General features: G+C 46.4%; 1 protein-coding gene across 3 annotated transcripts in view; it reads right to left on the reverse strand.

Annotated features, from left to right (window-relative positions):
* Positions 1 to 26681, reverse strand: part of ALPK3 (alpha kinase 3) — a 68805-nt gene that overhangs the window by 15074 nt on the left and 27050 nt on the right. For all 3 annotated transcript variants that reach the window (XM_080980249.1, XM_080980248.1, XM_080980250.1), the window contains 3 exons: positions 24751 to 24868; positions 11747 to 13184; positions 430 to 2275 (listed from right to left, as the gene is read on the reverse strand). In XM_080980249.1, the coding sequence (XP_080836375.1) occupies positions 430 to 2275; positions 11747 to 13184; positions 24751 to 24868 (3402 nt within the window). The remainder of the gene's footprint in view (positions 1 to 429; positions 2276 to 11746; positions 13185 to 24750; positions 24869 to 26681) is intronic.

The raw sequence follows: 26681 nt of genomic DNA on the forward strand, positions 1-26681 counted from the left end.
TTTACTACTACTACCATTACTACTACTACTACTACTACTACTACTACTACTACTACTATTTCGTTTATTTCTCTCATTTTCTTTCCCCCCTTTCTTGGTTTCATTTTATTTTTATTTTTTAGATTAGTTTGATTTATATTTTATGTCAAAAACTTTCAATAAAAGTACTTATTAAAACTACCTTACAGGGCTCTTGTGAGGATAAAATGGAGGGGGGGGGGTTTCGTTTACACCTCCTTGAGCTCCTTGGAGGAAAAAAGGCAAATAAGCTGCAAAATGAATTAATTACTAGCTGGGAGGCGGGGATTTCATCTGGGAAAGCTTCTTCCCCTAGATGTGATTTTCCCTCTCAACCTGCAAGAAGAAACTTTTCTCAGGGTGGGGCTAGATGCCCTCCCAGGAAGGCTGATAAGCAACACCCCTCCTGACCTTTAAATGGGTCGTTTGCTTTCCGGGATTCGCCTGCTTGCACTTTGGCCGTGGTCTCTTCCAACTTCTCTGGAGCTCGCGGGGAGCTGCCGTCCACATTCTTGTTTTCTTCTGCTCTTTCTTCATAGATCTTGGGCACTTCCAAGGTTGCCATCTTCCTAGCCGTGGTAGGGGAGCGCTTCTCCACGGGAGGAGAAGCCGGGGCGGGGCTTTGCAAAAATGCTGCGTTCTTGCGGCCCTGCTGTGGGGACACAGTGGGGCTGCCCCTTTTTGCCCGTGGCTGCCCATCTGGGGCCGCCCCTTCCATCTCATCGGCCTGTTTGGCTTTGGTGAGGTATATTTTGCGACGGGCCCCGGATGCCAGTTCCTGAGGCGTGGCGCTCGGCAGTGCCGACGGTGCCTCGTCGGAAACCTCCGGAGACGCATCTGGGGGCCCTGCCGGCTCGCTGGAGATGCTCCCCACCACAATCGAGGGCACACAGGGCAATGGGGCGGCCTCCGGTTCAGCCACCAAGCTCTCTTTGCAAGCAAGCAGCTCTTGGTTGATCATCCCTGTGATCCTCCGGGAAGTCTTGGGAGTCAACTGCAGATTCTCTGCGCTTTGGAAGAGCTGGTTGGTTTCTACCCGCTCAAAGATCTTCCGCGATGTCCTGGGAGTCAAGCCAGCTATGCCCACATCCGGCAAGTGCTTAGGAATGGCAGTCGGTGGGGTCCTGTCCTCCGCAGCCTTGACATCTTGCTTCTTGCTGCCCTTGCTTTTGTCGGCCTCCGTGGTCATCTTTAAGAGCAGAAGCAAGTAATTTTTCAGGGAAGACACTAGGTTCGTGTTCTGTGCCTTATCTGCGGTTTGATCCTCCTCCATTGCGGTCTCTGTTTGGCCCGAGTCCTGTATTGCAGGTGCCTCAGAGACTGTTCTCTCCCTTTCCTTAGTTCTGATGTCCATCTTCCTGCCCAGGCCAAACGACTCCTTCTCATTTTCCTCACTCCTCAGTGGAGTTGGGGGCTCTTCTTGGGCACGAACTTCCGTGTTGCCCACCTGCCGTTGCTCCGATTCTGAGGCTGCCACCTTTGATGGCTGCCAGGTTTCTATTTCTCTCTTCACATCCCTCAGCAAATGGGCCACGGACTGCTGCTTCTCAGCTGAACCTTCTTCATCCGGAGAAAGTGGAGCAGATTCTTGGAATGCCAGAGGCATTGCTACTGTAGGGACCAGATGAGGTTCCTCCAAAATACTTTGATGAGAAACCGGGGCTTCTACAGCAGCTTCTGGGACCAATAATGGCCTTGCTGTGACTGTGGGAGGCCTCTCACCCTCAAGCCCTAAATCCCTGTTTAGCCTAGACCTCTTGTCTCCCTGGACCTCAAAGGCTTCTTGCTTTTCAATTTGAGGGACATATCGCCCCAAGATGACTGTAGGTCTAGGCTCAAGACTGGATTCCTCAACCAGGGACCCGGGAGCAGCCACATCCTTACTCTCATGACTTGGAACTGGTTTGGCTTGGGTTCTGTCACTTCCAAAACGCGGGGAACGCCTTTTCACATCTTCTCTCGAAACCCGCTGTTCCTTCCCAATGGGCTGTGTGGTGCCAAGGGAGAGAACTGGGGGATTCTGGGAAGTCACTGAGAAGTGCTGGCTGCCATCCTGGCTTAGCACCATCATGCTTGGCTCTTGGGCCTCTTGGCTAGGATCATCTTGCTCCTCAGGCTGTTTGGTCTCTGGCTCTCTTGGGGCACCTTCCCTTATTGCAAAATGGCGGGCATCCCGGCTTGTTTCATCTCCAAGTCCCACATCTGGAGTTTGCAGGTTGCGGGCAGTGGGCAAGGCTGGCTTTAAGGTTTGCGGAGCCTAGGAAGAAAGGGCAGAGAGTTTATTAGTAGCAATAGGCACATTCCCCCCTCATCTAAACTCTATACTAGCTTGGCATATTTGATTATTTTCAGAGAACACTTTGAAGGGAAAGCTCATCTTTTCCCTGGGAGTTCTTGCACAGCTTGGAAGGCTGGCACTCTTTTTAGCTCTGCTTTATTAAAAAAAAAACACACTTCTGTTTTTCAACTGTGACTCAAAATTCCATCCAAACCCTTGACACTAATCACAGCTCAGGCAAAGCTTGTGTTCGGAAAAAAAGCTCATTACTTGATGCATCAATTTGTGTTCCAAACCCAAAACAGCAAAAGGTCAAGGATTTCCTCTTTCTTGCAAAGTGTTTCACAGAATTCTTCCCTACAGAGAGGAGAGCACTTAGAGGATGGACAGGATTTCATGTTGGCTTAGGCCTCTTTGAGAATTCAGTGCTAACTAGAACCATGAGCTGGGTAAGATGAAACTTGCTATGTTTCTTTTTCAACTAGTTTTGGTTTTGTTGAGAAACAATTCAATTGGCTGCACATTTCCATTCCCTTACTAAAACCACTTAAAAACAAACAAGCACCACCACAGCAACCTATGCAGAAGGGATTTTATGCTCTGTAGCTCTGCCCAATCACCCTCACATTATCAAAAAAATTCCAAACCAGGAAATGAACTTTGAAAAGATAATTAGTCTCCTTGTGTGAGCTTAAAGCAGGCGCAGCCTGGGTGTTGCTGGACTACAATTCCCATCATCTTTGACCACTGACCACGCTTTCTGGCGCTGATGGGAGTTGGAGCCCAGCAACATTGAGACGCTGCCACATTGGCTACATTGGCTTAGAGTGAAAACATCATTGTAGTCCAGGGGCCATATTAACACCTTCAAGCAGCTGCTAGGGTACCAGGATGCCAGGACCTAGGTGGGCTCGTCCACCCCATCCCCCCATCTGGTCCAGCATTCTGAGCAGCACTGGGTGAATGGGTCACATTTAAAATTTCCCACAATGCTGCAGAAGTAGCATCACTCCAAGATACTGTTGAGAATCAAAATGGTGGCTACACCCACCCAGCTTGTAGCGAAGCTGCCAGGCAAGCCTAAAGGATGCTACTGGCAAAGGCTGGGGGCTACCAGGGCCAGCTCAAAGCTGGTGCTGGTCCTGAGATGGGCTTCTCCATTCTGCAGAGGACCCTTGCTTGGAATAGAAACGAGCTCTCAGAGCAGGGGTCAGGAACCGGTGGTCCTCCATATATCCTAGGACTCCAATTCCCAGCAGCCCCAGAAATGTGGCTAATAGTGAGGTCAATGGGTGCAGGTTTTCCACTGCTGTCTCGGGGTCAGTATGTGAATGAATCACACATGTATCAACTCCACTAGTGGGAGTTTAGTGTCAGAAACCATCACTGGCATCAAATCCGGATCAGTGTTTTGCCCTGGACCACAAAGCTCAAAGGCAAACAATGATTAATCAGCCACCTGGTAGACAGCCCTAAATATACAAATCCCCAGCTGAGATTGTGATTATGATCGACCTCAACTCTCCAGAGATCTTGGACTTCGCTGAACCTGCGTTTTTTGCTTCGGCTGTGAGCTGTGATGTCTATCGAGGGCACTGTTACCCATAAGCCATCAGAGCAGCTTCCCTTCCACCAGGAACTGTCTGTGTGGTCGAAGAAAAGGGAGCTGTGCTCTAGGTGTGTATGTTGAGGTCTGTGGCATCTCAGGGGTCAATTTGAAAAGAAAGAGAGAGCCACTTCCAGGGTTCAAATCTTGCTCCAAGTCACACATTAATCTGGAAAGGGTTCCCGTACAATACACCTGGAGCTTGCAAAGTGAAATCTGAAGATGAACCATTGCAAGTAAAGCCCAGAGACTTAAAAAGAAACACAAAGAACAACTTTTTGTTGTTGTTCAAGGAGCAAGTGGCTAACAAGTTTTGGATGGTTTGATGTGGCAGCTCATCTGACTTCCAGACAGCTGCTTACCAGAAAGACAAGGGGCTGGGTGGAGGCAGCACGGATGTGGTGTAAAAGCACAGGCGGGCGCAGCAGATGGGCTCTGCTGGTGCGTTCGCACTGCACTGGTCTTCTCACTGCCTCGGCCCTCCAAGCCTCCTTCCCAGTCAGCAGCAGAGACTCAGCTGTCTGGTCAGGTGAGTGCTTTCTCCCCGTCACAACATCCACTACTAACCCCATCCCTCCCAACATCTCTCAATCCTCAGAGCAGTTCCACTGCAATCACAGTTCCTTCAAAGCCATCTTCACCAACCTGGTGCCCTCCATCAGTTTTGAACTACAGTTCCCATCATGCCTGACCACTGGCTATGCTAGCTGGGGATGATGGGGCTTGTAGTCCAAAATATCTATATACAGAAGGTGCTGAGTTGGTGCGGTCTGCTTTAACGTGATCCTGAAACCTAGCCAAAGAAGATTGGCAACTTAAGTTGACAGAATATGCACAACTAGAAAACTTAACATGTAGAATAAGAGCACAAGAAGATTGGAAAATGTTTATTGAATATATGGGAAATAATTGTGTACAGCTGAAAACACTGGCAGCATTAAGATAAATTCAACAGTGTAAATAAGTCTTGATGGATGTAATAATGGAATACTGAATTGTTTAGTTTATGTAAAATATGCAGGGATATAAGATATGTAAAATGAATCATGGAAAGAGAAGGGCAGTCATCTTAAGGATGCAAAATGTTTATCTGGAATTGTAAAACAGAAAATTTAATAAAAATCATTTTAATGTGATCCTGAAACCTCACCTCCTTTGAATATCCCCAAAGCCTCCAATTACACTGGGAATAAATTATCTAACGCTGGCTCAGGATTAATTCTCGGTTGTCGAATCAATACCTTTTCTCATTTAAACAAATAAACAAAAAACCTGGAGCCAGAGTATTGCCAAATCTCCATAGGAAATCCAAGGCTGCCATTCGGCTAGCGAAATGACCTGCGAGGGTCCATCTGTCAACTTTGAAGGCTGGTGCAACGGCACCAGGAATAGCTGCCCAGAGGATGGGCAACATCCAAGCCACACCGACCGACTGAACAGGAGCGTCGAGATCAGGTGGCTGGAAGGACTGACGTCTGGAAGAGATTAAAAGAGCTATATCTGTCCAGCCTGGCTGAGCAAGGGCAGAAAGGAATTGGGGTGGGGGTGGGGGTGCAGACTTATGGATATGTGTCAAAAATACAGTCATCAAAGCAGAGCCAAGTAATCTGTAAGGCTGGGGGGGGGGGGGGGATAAAAACAGAAAGGGGGTTTAAAAAGACAGAAGGAAGGAAGGGATCAGCAGTTTCCCCATCAATGGCTATTGAAACATGATAGCTGTATGGTCCCTCCATGTTCAGATGCACCTTGGCCTCTGAATACTAGTTGCTGGGGAACTTTGGCCTTCCTAGAATCATAGAATTGCAGAGTTGGAAGGGAACCCAAGGTTCATCTAGTCCAACCTTCTGCAATGCAGGAATCTCAACACGTGGTCCCCGCCTCTAATCTGAAACCTCACTGGACACTGCTTAGCTTTGCAAATGCGCCAGCATGGATGCCCAGCTTGGGGTTCCCAGAGGATACTATCAGGGACACCTTTACCATTGGGAGTAGTGGCGCAGTGAGCCAGGGAACCAAGCAGTGGAGGGCGCCAGGCGGAGAGTCCAGGGAGGGGAGAGCAGGGAGGTAAGCAAGGCGGAGCAGGGGCTTGGTGCCTGCACGTCTCCAGCGCCCTTCGGAGGCACTACGATCCGGTTCCGCTCTGTAGTGCCAGGGTCATCCCCCATCCCGTGCTGTGTTTCCTCATTTAGCACCTGATTGATCTCCCGCTGTGAGAACAATGGACTGAATCTACCAAAACCTCGTTATCTTGTTCTCTATCATAAAGGTAAAGGTAAAGGGACCCCTGACTGTTAGGTCCAGTCCTGGCCGACTCTGGGGTTGCAGCGTTCATCCACTTCTGGCAAACCAGAGCAGCGCACAGAGCGCACAGAAACGCCGTTTACCTTCCCGCCAGAGTGGTACCTATTTATCTACTTGCACTTTGATGTGCTTTCGAGCTGCTAGGTTGGCAGGAGAACTCTATCATAACCTAGATGAAATGTAACAAGTAAATGTCAGAGTACAGTATTTCCGAAACCTGTCAACTTTAGGAAAAAGCCTCAAAACTTTGGAAATTCATATAAATCACTAGTTCCACTGATTTGCTTCATTCCAACGCCATTTAATACCTTTGGCCAAGGACTTCAAACCCCATCAGTTCCTGCCATGATCCCACAGGCGTGCAGTCACATACTCAAGCTATCCTGGGCAGCCCCGTGGCCACTGAGGAGCGCTCCTTCGGCTCACCGGGTCTCACCTGGTGAATGGGGCTTGGGCCACAGGGGTGGCCACCCCTGGAGCCCTTTCCAGAGACTGCCACAGAGAAGCCCGTTTATTTATTTACTGGAGCATTTTAATCATAGTATCACAGAACTGGACTGTTGAAAGGATCCTTTAGACCAACCCCCTCCAGTGCAGGAATCACAGCACAAGCATCTCTCACAAAACAAACTTGCTCCATCTTCCCTGTGAGCAGCCCTTCAGATACAACAGAATAACAGAACCATTCACAGAGTTGGAAGGGAACCACCAGGGTCATCTAGTCCAACCCCCTGCAATGCAGGAATCTTTTGCCCAACATGGGGCTTGAAACCACAACCCTGAGATTAAGAGTCTTGTGCTTTACTGACTGAGGTATATCTAAGTTCAGCATTTTTTTTTCTCATTTTGGTGCCAGGTTAAGCGATGCCATTTTGCTCGGACAATTTAAGACCAGGAGTGACTTGTCAGATTTTGGCTGGCCCACCTGCATCTGAGACTATATAAGTGTGTATACAGGTGCGTTGTTAATAAATGAGCAACTAAAAAAAGTTTGTTTATGTTTCCTGTTTCTTTTCTCAAGCAGAGATAATGTGTAAGTGTGCTGTGTCAGCTCCCTAAAAAAGGTCAACATCTCTGGGAAATGGGGGGGGGGGTGTACTAGAGGGATATTTGCACCACGGCGCAGGATATGCTTAAGATGGCCCTAGATCCTATGGATCTTCCCCACCACAAAACGACAATTGTGCTTGTGTGTGTGTGTGTTAGGGAGGGAGGAGAGACACCACTTGGCAACGCTGCTCTGTAAACCCAGGCAGCTTCACTTGCAAACAGACCCCCCCCCCCCCACACACACAAACCCTACTTGCTGGTCAATGGGAACAGAAGGGAGCTTACATTGCTTGGCAGGGGGAGCGATGCTAAATCTCAAGACCAGAGGCTGGAAGATGAGCCTCAGGGGATCTGTGGGGCAGAAATGATGTTGCGCACACTTGTGAGCCTCTCCATTCTGGCACTGCTCTTCAGTGGGGAGGGATGGGGCAAAGGAAGCTATAAAATGAGCTCTGTGTTATGATGCCGTGATGTATTTAGCACTGCTTTGTGTGGTCTTGTCCTGAAAAGTGGAGTAGATGTGTCTTCAAGAAACAAACACAGCCACAGTATCCAAAATAGGTGTTGCCAGAGCAGTCAGTTTCTGCTCCTTGGACAATTTCATTCATAGGAAAATTTGTGGCTGAATATGTATTTTATCACAAAATGCACATTTATAAAGGTATTTTATATCAATGCCTTTTAAAAAAACTTACATTTATTATAAAATATAGTTTTTTAACGCATTAGGATACTTTTTAAAATGTTTCGAGCTAAGGTCCGTTTCACAAAATTCAGAGCAGTGTGAAATCCAAAGGATAATGAAGTTTCCATCTAAACATCTAGTACAGGAGGGGCAATTCATGAGGGTTGAACATATGACTAAAGAGTCCTGAGGGGCTGAGAGAAGGATGCATGGAAAGAAAGAAAGGTCTACTACACTGTCTGAAAAGTTGGGATTGTACAGAGGTGATACATTTTAGCTTTCCTTTTCCCTGCCCTTCCGTTTTTCCTTTTGTGTCATGTATGCAAGCCACTCTGGGAGCCTTTTGGTCTGAAGTACAGGGTCAAAGTTGCTTCATATATTTAAATAAATGCACAAGGAGCATGAGTTCCCCACATCATGTATGTTTTGACCCAGGCATAGGCACACTCGGCCCTCCAGATGTTTTGGGACTACAATTCCCATCATCCACTGGTCCTATTAGCTAGGGATGATGGCAGTTGTAGTCCCAAAACATCTGGAGGGCCGAGTTTGCTTATGCCTGTAATTTGACCCATGGCCGTTTTTTTTAAAATTAAAAAACCCCAGAATGTGGAATCGGCTCCCACACCAGGGCTTCAACAGGCATGCCAGGCCCTGCTCCCATTATTAGCTAAGAGGGTCTCTTCCTTGTCAAAGGCAGAGATTATTTTGCATCTCCTAAAATGGAAACACATCAAGCAAATTCCAACAGGACTGTGCTGCCACGGCTAGCACCCGCCCAAGTGCTGAAAGCAACTCCAAGAGGCTGATAAGAGAGAGGGAAGTCAAGCGGCAAGTCCTGAAATATTCTGAGACACAGGCTTCCTTCCTTCCTTGCCTCTGTCTGCTCTCTGCAACATGGAGACGCAGCAAAAGTGTGTACACAGCAAATACACCAAGGTGGACAGTTGTCATAAAAGGGACAGCAGAAATTATACGCAATTGTTTTCTACAAATGCAAATATTTTCACTGTGTCCTTATGGCATTGTGAAATCAGAGATACTACATTGGAAGTGATTAATAAATGAAATTTATTTAGCTACATTGCAGAGCAGAACAGATACATCTGGCCTTTCTGCTATGGAAGAAAGGGGTATGCATAAGAGTTTTGTTCTCTCTTTTTTACGCAGGCCTAACAATGCATTTTCTAAAAAGCTGCTTCCACATGATGACCCTTCAGTGCTGTGGAAGCATCACTTTTCTGCGGTACCTGTGACCAAGACCCTTCTACGACATTTATTCAGAACTGAGGTCTCCTGCAACTTTAGTTGAAAACTTCCTCCTTGTTGCTTCTGCCCCTTTTATTGCTTCTTGTTCAAGGGAAATGTGGCATGAGTCAGTTGCCTCTAAATGGCTCTTAAAGCGTTAGTTCTCTGTGGGAAGGAGCTTCAGTTACTGGTTTCCACTGAATTATTTTTTGTTGCAAAACAGTACTTTTTCATAATTTAAAAAAGTTAATGGAAGCAAACCAGGAACATAACCTTCCCCTTTTTTTGCAAGTAAAAGAAACGGAAGAATTCTGGGGCAATTCAGTAATGTCCACTTCTCACCTCTGGAAACTGAAAAGCGGGGGCAGGACCAGCCAATGCAGCCCCAGTCCTGCTCATCAGGAATAATTACAAAAGGGGCTGGAGATAAAATTGCTGATATGGTAATGCTTTGATGCAAATATGTGGTTCAATTAACCTTTGGAACACTTCTGAAAGAAGCAATGACAAGAGCAGAATCAATAAAGAGGAAGTTTCTAATTAAAGACACATTTGCCCTGAAAAGCTTTGATAGTGCTTTGCCTGCACATACTGAAATTATGCTTTAGAGTGGAGAGGAATGCCACAAATCAGAGCTGGGGGGAATGGGAGGATAACCCCAAAAGGTTATGCACAGATTTATAGAAATGAACAGGACCCTAGAGACCATCTGGGCTTGTAAGGCAAGGTACAATTACAGTACTGCTAACAAGACTGCCTCTGGCCTCAGCAAAGGAGAGCTCACCACCTCCCAAGGTGGCCTGTTTGACTGTCAAAGCAGTTTGATGGTTAGAAAGCCTCCCCTAAGATGTTGAGCCAAACAGTTCCCACTCACTCCTGGACCAAGAGTGGCCAGAAAGTCAATTGGGAACCCCAGGTGCTTTGCAGCAGAGCTAGCTTGAGTCTCTGACTCTCAACGCTTTAAGGAGAGCAACAACAAAACTATTCCCCATTCCACCACCCCCACCCCGCTCTGAATTAGGCAGTTGAGAAATGAAGGAAGCTCGGAAGGAAAACCAGGAGTGGATTTGTGTGTGAAAGGACTGCGCAGTCAGTTTTGGTACTAAACAAAACCTGGATTAAGCATGTGCTTCTTGGCACCCGGCTCCTTAATTCCGAGGTCTATCCTCCAGAACCCCTATTTTGTACCTGGATCTGGTGGCGGGCAGGTTTCTAGGTGTTTAAATAACAAACAAACCACCCCACACACTAGATCCCAAAAACATGAAGTGCCGTATTTTTCGCTCTATAAGACGCACCGGACCATAAGACACACCTAGTTTTAGAGGAGGAGAACAAAAAAAATATATATTCTCTTCCTCCCTGCGCAGCACCTCTCCAGTGAAGCAAAGTCAGAACAGTAAGAAGGATCGCTGCTTTCACTGCGCAACAATCCCTCTTGCTGTTCTGGCTTCTGGGATAGCTGCACAGCCTGCATTCGTTCCATAAGACGCACACACATTTCCCCTTACTTTTTAGGAGGGAAAAAGTGTGTCTTATAGAGTGAAAAATACGGTAGATGATACTGGCCTGGAAGGGTCTGACTCGGCAGCTCCACTTTTCCACATTCCCTAGGGATTGACTACGTTCCCTCTGCCTCCACTGTCAGAGGCATTATGCCTCTGAATGCCAACTGTTGGGAACCACAAAGTCAACAGAGTGCTGTTGAGTCCTGCTTGCAGGCTTCCCATAATGGGCATCTGGATATCCAGTGCAAGGACAGGATGCTCAACTAGATGGGCCACTGGCCTGATTCAACAGGCTTTTTTTACACGCTTAGATTTGGCTGCCCACCGAGCCCTGGAGTTCCCAGGCAGGGCAGGCTGACATCCTCTGGAAACATGAGCCAGAGTCTGTTTGCAGTTGCTGGGGCCTTGCAGCTCGTTGGACCACGCTGAAGTCCTGCACCTGGAGACCCAGCGCCTCTCTGCGCACCCACGCAGCCCACTCCTCAGCAGGGATCCTTCAAATGCCAATCCCGTGAGGAGCAGCACGAAATCCCCCACGCACTGAATTAGGAAACCCCCTGTTAACAAGGCACACACTTGTTCTTTCCTAATGAAGAATTACATGGAAAATGCTTCAGAATAAGCAGCAAAAAATAGACCCCGGCCAAACCAGGATGTTGAGTGTCAGGGACAGCTGCAGCCAAGACCGCAGGCCGGCAATGCAGTGACGCCTGTCGGGAGGGCCAGCACATGAGGCTGGGTCCCAACTCAACACCAGCCCGTAAATAAACCCAAGTGCTTGCTGGCCACAGATCACCCAATGCATCTGGCTCATTTCTGACCAGCTGCAGAAATAATAATATTAAAAATTGGCCAATGCAACATTTTACAGTCAGGGGTCAGAGCTAGACTGGAGAGAGAGACCACCCTGCTTATTGCTAGTCATGTACATCCCCGCATTCTCAGCTATAAATAGCAGGCAGGCCTCTGGCAGTTGCTGCTTAACAGATTTGGGAAACATTTTGCATGAGGTCAGTCATAGCAAAAAAAAAAAAAAAAAGAACTTACAGTACCTCACAAGGCCCTTGGCCGGGCAGCTGCTCTCCCAAGGAGGCCTCCTTCAAGTCTCTCGCCGCTTCCTGAAAGCGCACAGTCGACTCCAACCCCTTCTGGGGCTGTGGGGATGGCTCTGCTTCAGGGCAGAAAGAGTCCAGCAAGTCCGTTTCGCGGAGGTCGGCAACCATATCCTTCGAAAGGGGAGCCCACACCCCAAGGCCAGTCTCTGAAGCCTGGCTAGGATGCTGAAAATCTGTTTCAGGAATGTCTGCCACATTTCCCATCCGAAGGGAACCAGGCACCTCTTGCACGGCCTCTGCGGTCCAATTAGGATACTGGGATAAGTTTGCATTGACATCCCCGCCAGCATCCGTGGCTGCCATTGTTTGGGCTTCCTTTGTTTCCACAGCCTCCTTTTCCTCTGTTTTCTGCTCTTCGCGTGGCTCTTTTTGCCCTTCCTCTGGTTTTGCCCTTTTCAAAGCTGTAGGGACTGCTGGGAGCATCTCTCCCAGGACGGAAGCACCCTCACCTGGCTGGTTCCGATCAGCCTCGCCTTCTTTGGCTTCTGGCGCCTTCTGCTCAGCCTCAGCTTTCACCCCCATGTCAAAATACATATCTTTCAGAGAAAAGTACACGTCTGCTTTAGGGGGCATTGAATAGGGTCGGGCAATGGGCTTCTCCCCCACCTGCCTAGGAGGTACTCTGGGCTCCGTGCCCACCAGCCCATTTGCTGCAAAAGGTGACGTGCTGTAGGCCAAGGTGTTAGGCGTGGCATCTTCATGTGCCGAGCTAATACTCCTCTGTTGTGTCCCATCTTCTTCTCGGGAAACATCCTGGCTTGCATTTGGCAAGGCAGTGGTGACCTCCTCTTTCTTCTTCTTCTTCGCGGAAAACTCTTTGGCCGCCGTAGGCTTCGCTTTGATGATCTCCACCGTCTCATAGATATAGGTAAGAAAGCCGTTGGCATTTTCGTCTCCGTTTTCCTCCCCACTCTCCAGAGAAGAGTCCCCATTGGTGGTCACCTCTGCTTCCAGACGCCCTGTAATGAAGTTGTTTGGGAACAGGGTCTTGGCATTCACAGAAGTCTCTTTGCTCTTCTCGTCCTCTCCAAATCGTGGTTTCCCATCTGGGATGCGCACCTTGGCCACCTCCTCCTTGTCCCAGAGGGAGGTGCCCGATCGCATGCCCACTTCGCCGGTCAAGCGGCGCTTCCGCTGGAACCTGTCCGGGCTCACCCTCCTCAGCTGCTCCAGCTCCACGTTCTCCTTCCCTCGCTTCCTGCTCTGCTCGATCTCGCGCAGCTTGGCTTCGGCATTTCTCTTGAGCTTGGCAAACCATCGCTGGTGGATTTTGTACTCTGTCATGGTTCCCACCTCCAGGACCCCCGAGCAGGACACAATGCCCTTGTTGTTTCTGGCCGAGGCTTGGTAAATGGCTGCATCTTCCTCTCTGCACCTGGGGGCAAAGAGAAACAGCGCCATGAGAAAAAAACCACACGATTTAGGGAGCACATTGTTCTGAGCATTTGTGCACACAGGTGTAAAGTTTAAGACTGTGTACATGCCATACATTTGAAGCACACACACACCCCAAATAAACATGGGAACTGTATTTAGTTTCCGGGCCCAATTCAAAGTGCTGGTTTTGGCCTATAAAGCCTTAAATGGCTCAGGACCGCAACACCTCACAGACTGCCTCTTTCCATATTAACCTACCTAGACCCTGAAATCATCCTGAGGCCCTCCTTTCTGTGCCTCCTCCTTGAGAGATCCAGAGGGTGGCAATATGAGAACGGGCCTTCTCTGTGGTGGCTCCCCATCTGTGGAATGCTCTCCCCAGGGAAGTTCGCCTGGTGCCTTCATTATACACCTTTAGGCGCCAGGCAAAAATGTTCCTCTTTAGATATTATAGATCTTTGAAAGAGTGGCTATTACAACCTTGAAGGATTGTAAAAATGTTCCTCTTTAACCAGACGTTTGGTTGATGCGATTTACATCCTATGCCCTTTTAAAATGTGGGTTTTTTGGGGGGGTATTGGGGTGCTGTTTTTAGTTTTATTAGGTATTTTGTGGTTTTATATCTTGATTTTATTCTGTGAACCGCCCTGAGACCCCTGAGTATAGGGCAGTATATAAATTCAATAATAATAATAATAATAGTTTACTCCACACAGAGCATCCAACACTCTTACGAAACTACAGTTCCCAGAATTTAGAGGTGGAGACAAATGTGCTTTTAATGTGCTTTTAATGGTTGTCTCTGTCATTTTCTCAGCTGCTCATCCATGAGCAGCTCCTATGTGTTTGGTAGAACGCTAGAAATAAGCCAGCCATATGAGTAGAGAGCAATCTTGTGTGTTTCTCCATTACATTTGCCTCTGCTCCGGACTGCCATCTTCATGAAACAGGCTCATGAGACTGAGCAGAACAGGGTCATTCAGCTGACATCTGCGCACTCATGACCGGGTCATTTTGACTGCTCAGGGTTGCACAAAGGGGCATTCTCCTGACCCTCCATTATCACAGGAAAGGACAGTCACAGCACCCAAGCTGGGAATGGCAAAACTACAGAAAAACTGTGGAAATCTACCCTGTACACCATTTCTTAAAGCCAAACTAGTCATTATGGCATTAACATAATTGGCAATTGTGTCCATAGCATCTGAGCTCATCCACACAGGTCTGTGTGTTTTCCTCCTTGTTCCATGCTTTCCAGGCACATGTCTGAGTGGTTTTGCTTTGGCCCCACTGCTTTCCCCTGGAAAACCCGCTCTTCCGTGTTAAATCGGAGCAGATGTCCATCTGGAGAAAACCCAGTTGCTGTTTGCTCCAATTCAGCAGTAAAGATCAGGTTTTCCAAGGGCGAAGCAGTGGGGAAGTCTGGAGGAGCCCTCGCAGAAGTGAGCAGGGGGCATGGGACCATGGCAGTAAGATCACTTTAATACCACCCAGCTGTAACCCCAATTTGGGTTTAAAAAGCCATTCACATCATCGCCAGATGCAGGGAAAGTGCTGTGCCCAGTTTAGAAAAAGATTGTCTATATGGGAACTGAAAGGAACTAGTCTCTGGGCAAAATGTGGGGACCCCCAAATTATAGAATTCTGACCATAGTTGCTAATAATAATACTCACTACTTTTTTAGTAAAGAAAGAGGTATCAGCACTCATATCTTGAAAAGGCACCACAGGCAACAAAAAGAGGAGTGTGTCCAGGGCCGGATTTAGGTTTGATGAGGCCCTGAGCTACTGAAGGTAATGGGGCCCTTTATATGTCCAGTTGTCCTTTGTCAACAACAAATTGTCACTGTTTTTTGTGTTGAATATATGCTGTATGGTAATTTATGGACCTAATAGGTATCTAAAGCCATTTGCACATAACAAAATATGTATTTTATCAAAGTAATTGTTGAACTGAAATACAATTAAGAAGAAGTATATTAATAGTGGTAGTGATATTTTAGGGAGCAGGCTAGCAGGCGGGGCCCATTACTTACATCATAGGAGCCTGCACAACACAAAACAAAACACTGTTGCTCTATGTAGGTTTTATTTTATTTGTTTTTTATCTTGTATTTTGGAAATCCAGTTTTCCCCCCTTTAAATTGAGCTATAGTTTGTTTATACGTAAATCTGGCACTGAGTGTGTCGGTATTCTGTACTAATGAGTACTGTCACAAAAAAGCACCGATAATACTCATATCCCTTCCTTTGTACCAGGCATGGGAAGCCTGTGGTCCCGCAAATGTTGCTGGACTACAACTACCAACGCTCATGGGTCATGCTGGTTGGGGCTGATGGGAGTTGGAGTCCAGCAATATCTGGAGGGCCACAGGTTCCCCAAGTCTGGTGTAGGCTAAGGTTCGGAAACTGGGGAGCCTTGAGCTAGATCCAGCCCTGGCCCCACCAAACACACCCATTGCCAATCTACAGATTGGTTCCCCAAGTCTGGTGTAGGCTAAGGTTCGGAAACTGGGGAGCCTTGAGCTAGATCCAGCCCTGGCCCCACCAAACACACCCATTGCCAATCTACAGACAGAAGAGGGGTCTCAGGGGAGCGGTATTTGTGCGGCAATACAGTGGTGCCTCGCAAGACGAAATTAATCCGTTCCGCGAGTCTCTTCGTCTTGCGGTTTTTTCGTCTTGCGAAGCACGGCTATTAGCGGCTTTAAGAAAAAGGAAACAAACTCGCAAGAACTCGCAAGACGTTTCGTCTTGCGAAGCAAGCCCATAGGGAGATTCGTCTTGCGGAACGACTCAAAAAACGGAAAACTCTTTCGTCTAGCGAGTTTTTCGTCTTGCGAGACATTCGTCTTGTGGGGCACCACTGTAGTAGGAAGCCACTAGGAACTCTGTGGGGCTTACTTCTGAGGACACATGGCTACGATTGTGCTCCTTCTGTAGCTTCATTCCAAGAAGCCAAGAGACATATCGAAATCCGTAATATACAGCACAGTCCTGCACATGTTTACTCAGAAGTCCCACGGAGTTCAGTGTGACTTACTGGAGAAGTGTGCACAGAACTTCAGAACACAGGGACATCTGTCGTCGCACCTAAGTGCAATATCAATATGCTAATACTTAGCATTCACGCAGTACTACCAAGGGTTCGAATTGCTTCACATGCCTTCCCTAGTTCTAATCCTCACAAGTACCCAGTTATTAGCAGAAATGGAGACAACAGGTCAGATAAATAGTCAAAGCTGGGGGTGAATATGGGAGAAACACTTTGAAAATGTTGTCTAAGGATAAAAGAAAATTATTATTAGTTTGGAGATGGTATTTAACACGTCAGATTAAATCAAATAAACAAGGACTATTCGGTGTTATGTTGGAGGGGATGCCAGGAGATAACAGAAATCACTGGGTTAAAGCTGACCAAAAGTCCAGAGGTAGCATTGTTATAAATTCACAATGGGGTCGAAGGTTTGCAGGCTATGAAGGACTTGCTCACAAATTTATTGACAGCTGCACGAGTTATTATAGCTAGGAAAGGGCAAGGTGAATATCAAATGGAAGAATGGTATAAAGAGGTGTGGCATATAGCTAAAAATGATAAATTAACATGTGCTATTAAGGTAAGACGGGGAATATGCAAGAGAAATGATTTTGAGGAGATATGGAAGGTGTTTGTAGAATATGTATTGTTAAAATGGAAAGGGGTCAAACCATCGCAGGAGGTGTTGAAATTTTGGGCTGTCGGATAGTTACAATGGAATGGTCTTGGGGGTGGGGTGCACATTTTTTTTCTTATTTATTTATTTATTATTATTACTTTGTAAAAAAAACCAAAAAACAAGTACCCAGTAAGGTAAGCCAATATTATTTCCTCCCTGCAAACTGCAGACAGAGGAAAAAGTTTCTCCTTTTCCCAGTCTTAAATTCAGTTCTCCACAGTTGTGAATTAATATTTTCAAACAATGCTCATAAACATTTGTTGACATTTCTGTGCTAATTCTCCCCCTATGAATGCATTTTTGTTTTTACTTTTGACTAAAAAACCACATGTTGCTAGCAATTCCCCCAAATATAATGAAATTAATGCATGTTCTATGCACACTTTCCCCACAAAATTCAAGGAACTGCAAATTTTCAGGGTAGCTGCATTTTGGTTCCCATAAGGTTTCATAAGAACATAAGAAAAGCCTGCAGAAGAAGGGTTTGGGGTGTTCTTCTAGTCCAGGACTCAAGCACAATAGCATTTGCCCCTTCAAAATATCTCAAGGGCTTGTCACGTGATTCCGGATATTGACTACTGTTTCGTAGAATTCTTTGTCAGCGTGGTGGGAGGATATAGAATTGCTTCATAAACCCATCTTATTTCGAATGAATGTATGTGAACGAAAACATGAAATGCTGTGGAACAGTGCTCATGTAATAATACGAAACAGTAGTCAATATCCGGAATCACTGTTCAGTGTTGGACATCATATTTGCTGAATACACAAAGCTTCACAGCTTGTCTTTCATCGGACCAAGTCTGGTACCTCCCTTCATTTATAGATTTTCAGAGACTTTGAAACTAAAGATTTCATTTCGGACTTGTTATGGTTTGAAGGAATTCTATAAAAGATTGTCTATTGCGTATGTACATGGTCATCGTGTTGCCTAGACATTGCTGACGGTAAGAACTGTTTGGCAGAGGAATGGACTTCCTTGGAAGGTGGTGGACTCTCCTTCCTTGGAGGTTTTTAAGCAGAGGTTGGATGGCCACCTGTCATGGATGCTTTAGCCGAGATTCCTGCATTGCAGGGGGTTGGACTGAGAGGCACAAATACAAGATGGGTGACACCTGGCTTGAGAGCAGTACATGTGAAAAGGATCTTGGAGTCTTGGTTGACCACAAACCTGACATGAGCCAACAGTGTGACGCGGCAGCTAAAAAAGCCAATGCAATTCTGGGCTGCATCAATAGGAGTATAGCATCTAGATCAAGGGAAGTAATAGTGCCACTGTATTCTGCTCTGGTCAGACCTCACCTGGAGTACTGTGTCCAGTTCTGGGCACCACAGTTCAAGAAGGACACTGACAAACTGGAACATGTCCAGAGAAGGGCAACCAAAATGGTCAAAGGCCTGGAAACGATGCCTTATGAGGAATGGCTAAGGGAGCTGGGCATGTTTAGCCTGGAGAAGAGGAGGTTAAGGGGTGATATGATAGCCATGTTCCAATATATAAAAGGATGTCACATAGAGGAGGGAGAAAGGTTGTTTTCTGCTGCTCCAGAGAAGCGGACACGGAGCAATGGATCCAAACTACAAGAAAGAAGATTCCACCTAAACATTAGGAAGAACTTCCTGACAGTAAGAGCTGTTCGACAGTGGAATTTGCTGCCAAGGAGTGTGGTGGAGTCTCCTTCTTTGGAGGTCTTTAAGCAGAGGCTTGACAACCATATGTCAGGAGTGCTCTGATGGTGTTTCCTGCTTGGCAGGGGGTTGGACTCGATGGCCCTTGTGGTCTCTTCCAACTCTATGATTCTATGATTGGATCCCTTCCAACTCTGCAATTTTATGATTCTATCATTCTGCAGTTTCCAGCAACTGGCATTCAGAAGCATACTGCCTCCAAAGTGTAAATCGGGCAGTTTCTCCTTAAAATGTGAACATAATCAAATTTCTCCCCATCCTAACATATAGTGCAATTCCATACGCATCTGTTAATAAACAAGGCAAGTGTAATGGAATGTGCTTCCAGGTAAGTAGGAACAGGATTGTAGTCTTGGCTGCTACGCTACTTACTGTAGTCAGGATTACATAAATGCTATGCTAGTTACTGTTGTCAGAATTACATAAACAGATTTACTTTTCAATTTGAGGAGGAGTGGGAGAGATGCTTAGTGTCTTACTCCTTTAAAAATGGAAAACAGCGCCACACATGTCACATATAGAACTGATGCGCTAGTACATTTGAATGGGCACTTGCTAGATTACCCCAGGAAAGCTAATAAACTGCAGCTGGGCTGTAGATAAGCCCTGAAACCCCTCCTTCGTACAGGCTGTCCTCTTTGCACATTCTTGGACAGCAATGAGCATGCGCCCTGGATCGTGAGTGTGGATGTAGGGATGAAACCAATACTGAAGGAGCCAAGAGACATTTCCTTCTCTGTCAGCCCAGTTTAGGAGAATGACCATGCATAGATCTGTAGTAGACAGGGGTGGGCAAATCTGTCCATTTTTGTTCTCTCCGTCTCTTGGTTTTAAAATCTCAAAATCCAGTTCTCCACATTTTTGCAGGATTTTTTTTTTTTAATCCTCATGATATTTCATCAGCATTTTAATGGAAAGTTCTCCTGGAATATACATTTTTTAAAATATGGTTTTGACTAATACATGCATTTTTGCAAGCTGTTTCCCCCTGTGATGTATTTGGGCAGCCTATTATCACTCAATGGCCCCTGTATTGGGAAGTTTTTAATGTCAGATGTTTTATTTTATTTTTAACATTTTGTTGAAAGCTGCCCAGAGTGGCTGGGGAAACCCAGTGTTATGTACTGAGTTGAATAGGATCCAAATTGCAGCAGTCTGATTGGTCCTAGAACAATAGGATTCAGAATGCAACAGTCTGATTGGTTCTAGAACAATAGGATCCAGAATGCAGTAGTCTGATTGGTCCACAGGAGCCACCCAATCCAACTCCAGGTGGAAGTGAATCTGCAACCTGATTGGCCTACAGGAGAATCCCAGAATTAGCCAATCACGTGGCACCCATTGTGTAAATAATGTATATAAAGCAGATAATTCGGGGAAACTTGCATTCCTCACTACTATGAGCTGAATAAAGAGAATGAAATCCACACTCGACTCCAAGTATATTTCACCCAGCAGTATGGGTGGGGTATAAATAAATTATTATTATTATTATCATTATCATTATCATCGTCATCATCACCACCACCACCACTACTACTACTATTTAGAGGGCTGTTAGCTCACCAGGAAACTAGTCTAGCTATTCCAGGAATTGAATCCATGCTGGATCTAGGAACTAGAAGGGGCTCAGGCATGCAGCCGATCCCCTCACCCAAACTCATAACAATATGTGGAATGCCAGCATTCAACATCTTGCATCTCTAACACAGACTGCTCGCCTTTTTATATATACGGTTGAGACGACTTCGTGTTAAACGCCATCCAAAAATCATTTTATACAAACTTTGCTTGAGCCTTACATCAACAGTCCCAGTTAACACTGCCGTCCAAAGTACTGAGTCTGGGTGGGGAAGTACCATCAGAGGGAAATCAGGAGCACTATGCAACTGGCGATACGGAGTTTGCCGCACATGACACTCACAGTGCTGGCTCCCACACCATCACTAACATCATCTCAAATGACAGGACCGCTTCAGTGTGCAAACATGTGTGCCCACATTTTCCAAGTTACAAGAAAGGAGATCCTGACTAAACATCAGAAAGAACTTCCTGACAATATGAGCTGTTTTACAGTGGAACGGTCTCCCTCAGGAGGTTGTGGACTCTCCTTCCTTTGAGGTTTTAAAGCAGAGATTAGATGGCCATCTGTCATTAATGCTTGAAATAAGATTCCTGCATTGCAAGGGGTTGGACTTGATGACTCTTGGGGGTGGGGTGTCCCTTCCCAACTCTGTGATTCTATCATCCTAGCAAAAGAAAACAGATGCTTTAGTATTGGCGGGGGGAATATACCGTATTTTTCGCTCCATAAGACACACTTTTTTCTTCCTAAAAAGTAAGGGGAAATGTCTGTGCATCTTATGGAGCAAGTGCGTGGTCCCTGGAGCCGAATTGCCCAGGGGCGAAAAGCAGATCATGCTTTTTTTTTTTCTTTTGAAAGAGGAGAGTGGGTGTTGAAACAAAGCCGCTGATCAGCAAGCGATCAGGAGGGAGATAAGGCTGCTGGTAAAGGAGGATGCTGGGGGGGGGGGAGGTAAAGACCGGGAACTTGCAAGGAGAGGAGACAGGAATACTAAAACAAGCAATGAGGAGAGAAATTAGAAGAAAAGGAGGAGCAAAAAGCTGCTCCAGCTAAGGAAAAGACACTAAGGCAAACAAGAGGGAAGGGGGTGTTGAAAGGAGGCAGCTGATCGGCAAGCCATCGGGAAGGAGATAAGGGACATGATAAAGGAGGCTGCCTGGGAGTGGGGAGGTAAAAGCACATGGATCCTCAGGATTTTTGCATTGGGTCACCCCAAATTCACCATCAGATCACATAGCATGTCCATGGCTACAGCCTGCACCCAGAAAAATCACGCATCCACTGTTGCCTGGGGCCGCAATGGCACAAAAACATGGTTACAAAGCATGGATCCACATGGATTCTCAGGATTTTTGCATTGGGCCACCCCAAACTCGCCGTCAAATCACATGTCTGTGGCCACAGCATGAACCACAAAAATCATACATCTACTGTTTCGTTCAGAATATTTTTTCCCCTTGTTTTCCTCCTCTAAAAACTAGGTGTGTCTTATGGTCAGGTACATCTTATGGAGTGAAAAATATGGTAGTTTTTGTGCAAGGGACCATCCTTACGAGGAAAAGGTTTAATTCATTACAAGCATTTCTACCGCATCCTTCAACAGGAAACCCCCAGGGCCATTGACATAAAAGAAGAATTACAAAACAAATCAGAACACTAGAACATTTGGGAGACACAGATAAAGCAATCCGAACCATCATAAAGTGAAGGAAGTGAGCTGGGAAAAGAGAAAAGTGGCTGAAGTAATAGTCTTATTTTTATTTAATTTATGAATCACTTGCTACGTGCATCTCAAGGTGGTTTACAAATACATCATTTAAAAAAAACAAAAAAAAACTTAAAATAGTTTTTCAAACAGTGCAAACAGAACAGAATGCAGAATGGACCATATGGGAAGGCTTCACCTCATCTCAATCTCAAGTGCCCCTCATCTCAAAAAGAGCATTGTAGAACCAAAAAGGGGGCAGAAAGGGGCAACCCTAATGATTGGGGGTTCCTCCCATAGAGGGAAAAGGCTGCAGCATAGAAACATAGGAGTGGCTCTCTCAAAGACCCATCTAAGCCAGCATCCTTTGCTCACAATGGCCAACAGGTGCCCATGGGAAGCTCATAAGGAGGAATGCAATGGCACTTTCCCCACTGATGGTTTCCAGCAGCCTCTGACTGTGGAGGGAGAACTTCGCCATCCTGCCTAGGATACATGGGCAGCCTTATCCTCCAGGAGACTGCCTCACCCTCTTCTACTAAGCCACCCAAGGTGGTGACCATCACAAAAACTCAAGGGCGGATTTAGTTTAGAGAAAGGGTGCCTTAAGGGTGATGGGGGAGACATGACAGAAGCTTATATAATCGTCCTCTAAAAACACTAGAATAGAACTCAGAGTCATCCGAGGAAACTGACCGGCAGAAGATTCGGCAGAGACAAAAGCGGGCACTTCTTCACAGGGCAGGCCGTGAATTTATAGATTTGGCTGCAATAAGAGACGGTGACAGCTGAGAGCTCAGATCAGGAGGGGAGAACCTGTGGCCCTCCAAAGGTCGCTGAGCTGCAACTCCCACCCGTCGCTGACCACTGGTCGTGCTGGCTGGGGCGGCTGGGAGCTGGAATCCAGCAACAACTGGAAGGCCATATGTTCCCTACCCTTGGCTCAGATGTCTTCAAAAGGAGACGAGGCAAAACCACGCAGAGGACGTCTGTCAGTGGCCACTAGCCACCATATCTTCAATGCAGGGCTTGGAAAGGGGGAGCCTGCAGTCAATACCATTTTCTGGGGAGCAAGGGTGGGCGGTCAGATACTTCACCCCATTTGCAAGCTTCCCAGAGGTATCTGGTGGAGCGCTGTGGAAAGCACAACGCTCTGCGACAGCGCCCTTCTTTCACACGAGGTTCCCCGCTCCTACTGATATGTGAATGGGACAGGCACATGGCCATTACAGTGGTACCTCAGGTTAAGAACTTAATTCGTTCTGGAGGTCCGTTCTTAACCTGAAACTGTTCTTAACCTGAGGTACCACATTAGCTAACGGGGTCTCCCACTGCCGCCACACCGCCGCTGCAAGATTTCTGTTCTCATTCTAAAGCAAAATTCTTAACCCAAGTTACAGGGAACCAGGCAGAGGGCCTTCTCGGTAGTGGCACCCGCCTTGTGGAACAACCTCCCACCAGATGTCAAAGAGAAAAATAACTACCAGACTTTTAGAAGACATCTGAAGGCAGCCTTGTTTAGGGAAGCTTTTAATGTTTAATAGATTATTGTATTTTAATATTCTGTTGGAAGCTGCCCAGAGTGGCTGGCGAAACCCAGCCAGATGGGCGGGGTATAAATAATAAATTATTATTATTATTATTATTATTGACCTGAGGTACTATTTCTGGGTTAGTGGAGTCTGTAACCTGAAGCGTCTGTAACCTGAAGCGTCTGTAACCCGAGGTACCACTGTATCTGGTTTGCTCCTCTGGGCCACCAACCAAACCTGGCTGAGAATCAGGGAGGAGAGGACTATTGATGGCTACTAGTTGTTACGGTTAGGCTGTGTCTCCATAGCTAAAAGCAGCTGTGCTTCTGAACACCAGTTGCTGGAAACCACAGGAGGGAAGAGGGCCCTCGCGCTCCAATCCTGCTTGCAGGTTTCCCACACACAGGCATCTGGTTGGCCACTGCGGGACAAGGATGTTGGACTAGGTGGGCCAGCAGGCTCAACTTAGGTTCTTATGTCTTCTGTGAAAAAGAAAAGGGAGTGTGCAGAAATGGCAAAACTGACCAGAAAAGTAAGAAATCAAGTTAACAAACTTTTTTTATGAAAGAATGGAAATGATTTATGGCATATTTACAAATAAACTTTAAACAGATAAGAACATTGGCAGGATTCTTGTGGTAACCTGCAGTTTTATAAGAGTAGATATTTAAAGTAGAAGAAGAGGAGTTTGGATTTGATATCCCGCTTTATCACTACCCGAAGGAGTCTCAAAGCGGCTCACAATCTCCTTTCCCTTCCTCCCCCACAACAAACACTCTGTGAGGTGAGTGGGGCTGAGAGACTTCAGAGAAGTGTGACTAGCCCAAGGTCACCCAGCAGCTGCATGTGGAGGAGCAGGGAAGCGAACCCGGTTCCCCAGATTATGAGTCCACCGCTCTTAACCACTACACATGCAGAAAGTATTAAAAATAAATTTAAGGAACCACAGAAAGAGGGGGAAGGAAGTCGAGTTATGAAATGTTAAAATGATTGTGAAATTATTGAAATGTATAAAACTGAAAATCGTCATCATCAAAAGGAGTGACTGGACCTCTGAAGCATGGCTTTTATTCTGTGAACTGTCCTGAGACCCGCCCCCCAGGTATAGGGCAGTATATAAATTCAAATAAGAAGAAGAAGAAGAAGAATGGCAGTTCCATGGATCTGGGAATTTGTATCTCCTCATGCATTTGGCCTTGAGTCCAGGAAGTGATAGAGGCCTGAACAGATTGTATATTTCAGAAGGCCAATGTGCCTCAATATTCAAACCAGCCACAGCTAGCTAACAGGTATCCCCAACACACACACACACACACACACACACACTCTTTCCTTACTTGTACAACTGCAGCGTGTGTCGGTTCCCATGACGAAAGATCTCGTACTTTGGCAAGCCACAGTATCTGTCCATCTCTTCATCATCTTTGTACCAGGTCACTTCCGGTTGCGGGTAACCTGATTAGGACATGACACATTAGCAGGAGTTGGGGCACGGGAGTCAAGGAGCGCATAACCCCGAGATGAACATCATTCCAAGGAAAGCCCCACATTCTGCCACATACAGGTTGATACCAGAAACTGCTCTGTTCTGCGTGGCTGTCCTGGTTGCAAAAGAGAGATTGATTCGAGCTGCAGAAATTTAGGAACATGGTCCAGTGTTTATAGGGCTAGGGCAAAGAGAGGCTGAGGCAAAGAAGCAGCAAAAAGGGCTGCAACTGAGCACGACTAAAGGAAAAGTCCAGTATCCCCCACTCTTGCTTGAGGCTCAAGTGGCCCGGAAGGAACTGAGTGCCTTCTGTCAGCTTTGGCTGGTGCTGCAGCTGTGCCCCAATCTGGACAGGGATAACCTAATTTCTATGGCTGACACTCTGGTAAACTTTAGGTTAAATTACTGCACTTTGTTATATGTGGGCTGCCTTTGAAGGTGGTTCAGGAACTGCAACTGGCCCAGAATTTGGCAACCAGGTTGCTCAATGGGGCAAGAAGGTCTGAGCACGTTAACACTGATCCTGGCCAAGAGCTGGCTGCCAATTAGTTTCTGGGCCCAATTCCAAGTGTTGGTTTTGACCTTTGAAGTCTTATGTAACAATAGTAATAATAATAACAATAATTTATTATTTATTATTTGTACCCCACCCATCTGACTGGGCTTCCCCAGCCACTCTGGGTGGCTCCCAACAGAATATTAAAACCACGATAAAACATCAAACATTAAAAACTTCCCTTAACAGTCTGCCTTCAGATGTCTTCTAAACATCAGGTGGTTTTTTATCTCTTTGACATCTGATGGACGGGCGTTCCACAGGGCAGGCGCCACTACCAAGAAGGCCCTCTGCCTGGTTCCCTGTAACTTGGCTTCTCACAGAGAGGGAGCCGCCAGAAGGCCCTCAGCGCTGGACCTCAGTGTCCGGGCTGAATGATGGGGGTGGAGATACTCCTTCAGGTATACAGGGCCAAGGCCGTTGAGGGCTTTAAAGGTCAACACCAACACTTTGAATTGTGCTCGGAAACGTCCTGTGGCTCAGGACCCTAATACCTCAAGGACCACTTTTCCCATATGAACTGACCTGGACCCCAAGATTGCTGTCCGAGGTCTTGCATCATGTGCCTCCTCCAGGGGAGTTGCAGAGGGTAGCAACATAAGAATGTGTATTTTGCGGTGGCTCCCCACTTGTGGAATGCTCCCCCTAGAGAGGCTTGCAAGGCCCCAGCATTACCTATCTTTAGGCACCAGACTAAAACTTTTCTTTTCTGCAAAGCCTTTGGCTTTTAATTATCTGTAGTCTTTTTCAGTGAGTGGATATTTTAATCCTGCCTTTTTAAAAATATGCCAGTTTAAAAAACTTTTATGTTTTATTTTATGCTGGTTTTAATGAATGATTTATTTATTGTTGTAAGTCCCTTTGATTTATTCTGTAAAATTGTGCAACTAATAAACTAAATAAACAAACAGCAACAATAATAAAAATGTAATGGTGCCTGTCCCCCCCCCCCCCAAAAAAAGTTACGATTCTCAGAGTGGTTTAATAATCAATAGCTTTTCCCACGGAACTCTGGAAACCGTAGCTCTCTGGGAATAGGGGGTCTCATAACAACTCTCAGGATCCCATAATGCTTTGGGGAAGCCAAGACTGTTTAAAGTGGCGCGATATTGCTTTGCATGCATCATGCAGATGAGACCCAAAATCCAGAGATTTGGGGGAGACAACAGAGGAAGGGGGAGGATATAAAGGCAGGAGTAAAACAAGGAAATAATATTCCTGACTGT

This window comes from Podarcis pityusensis, assembly GCF_964106645.2.
Source record: "Podarcis pityusensis genome assembly, chromosome: 14".
In the NCBI taxonomy this organism is placed as follows: Eukaryota; Metazoa; Chordata; class Lepidosauria; order Squamata; family Lacertidae; genus Podarcis; species Podarcis pityusensis.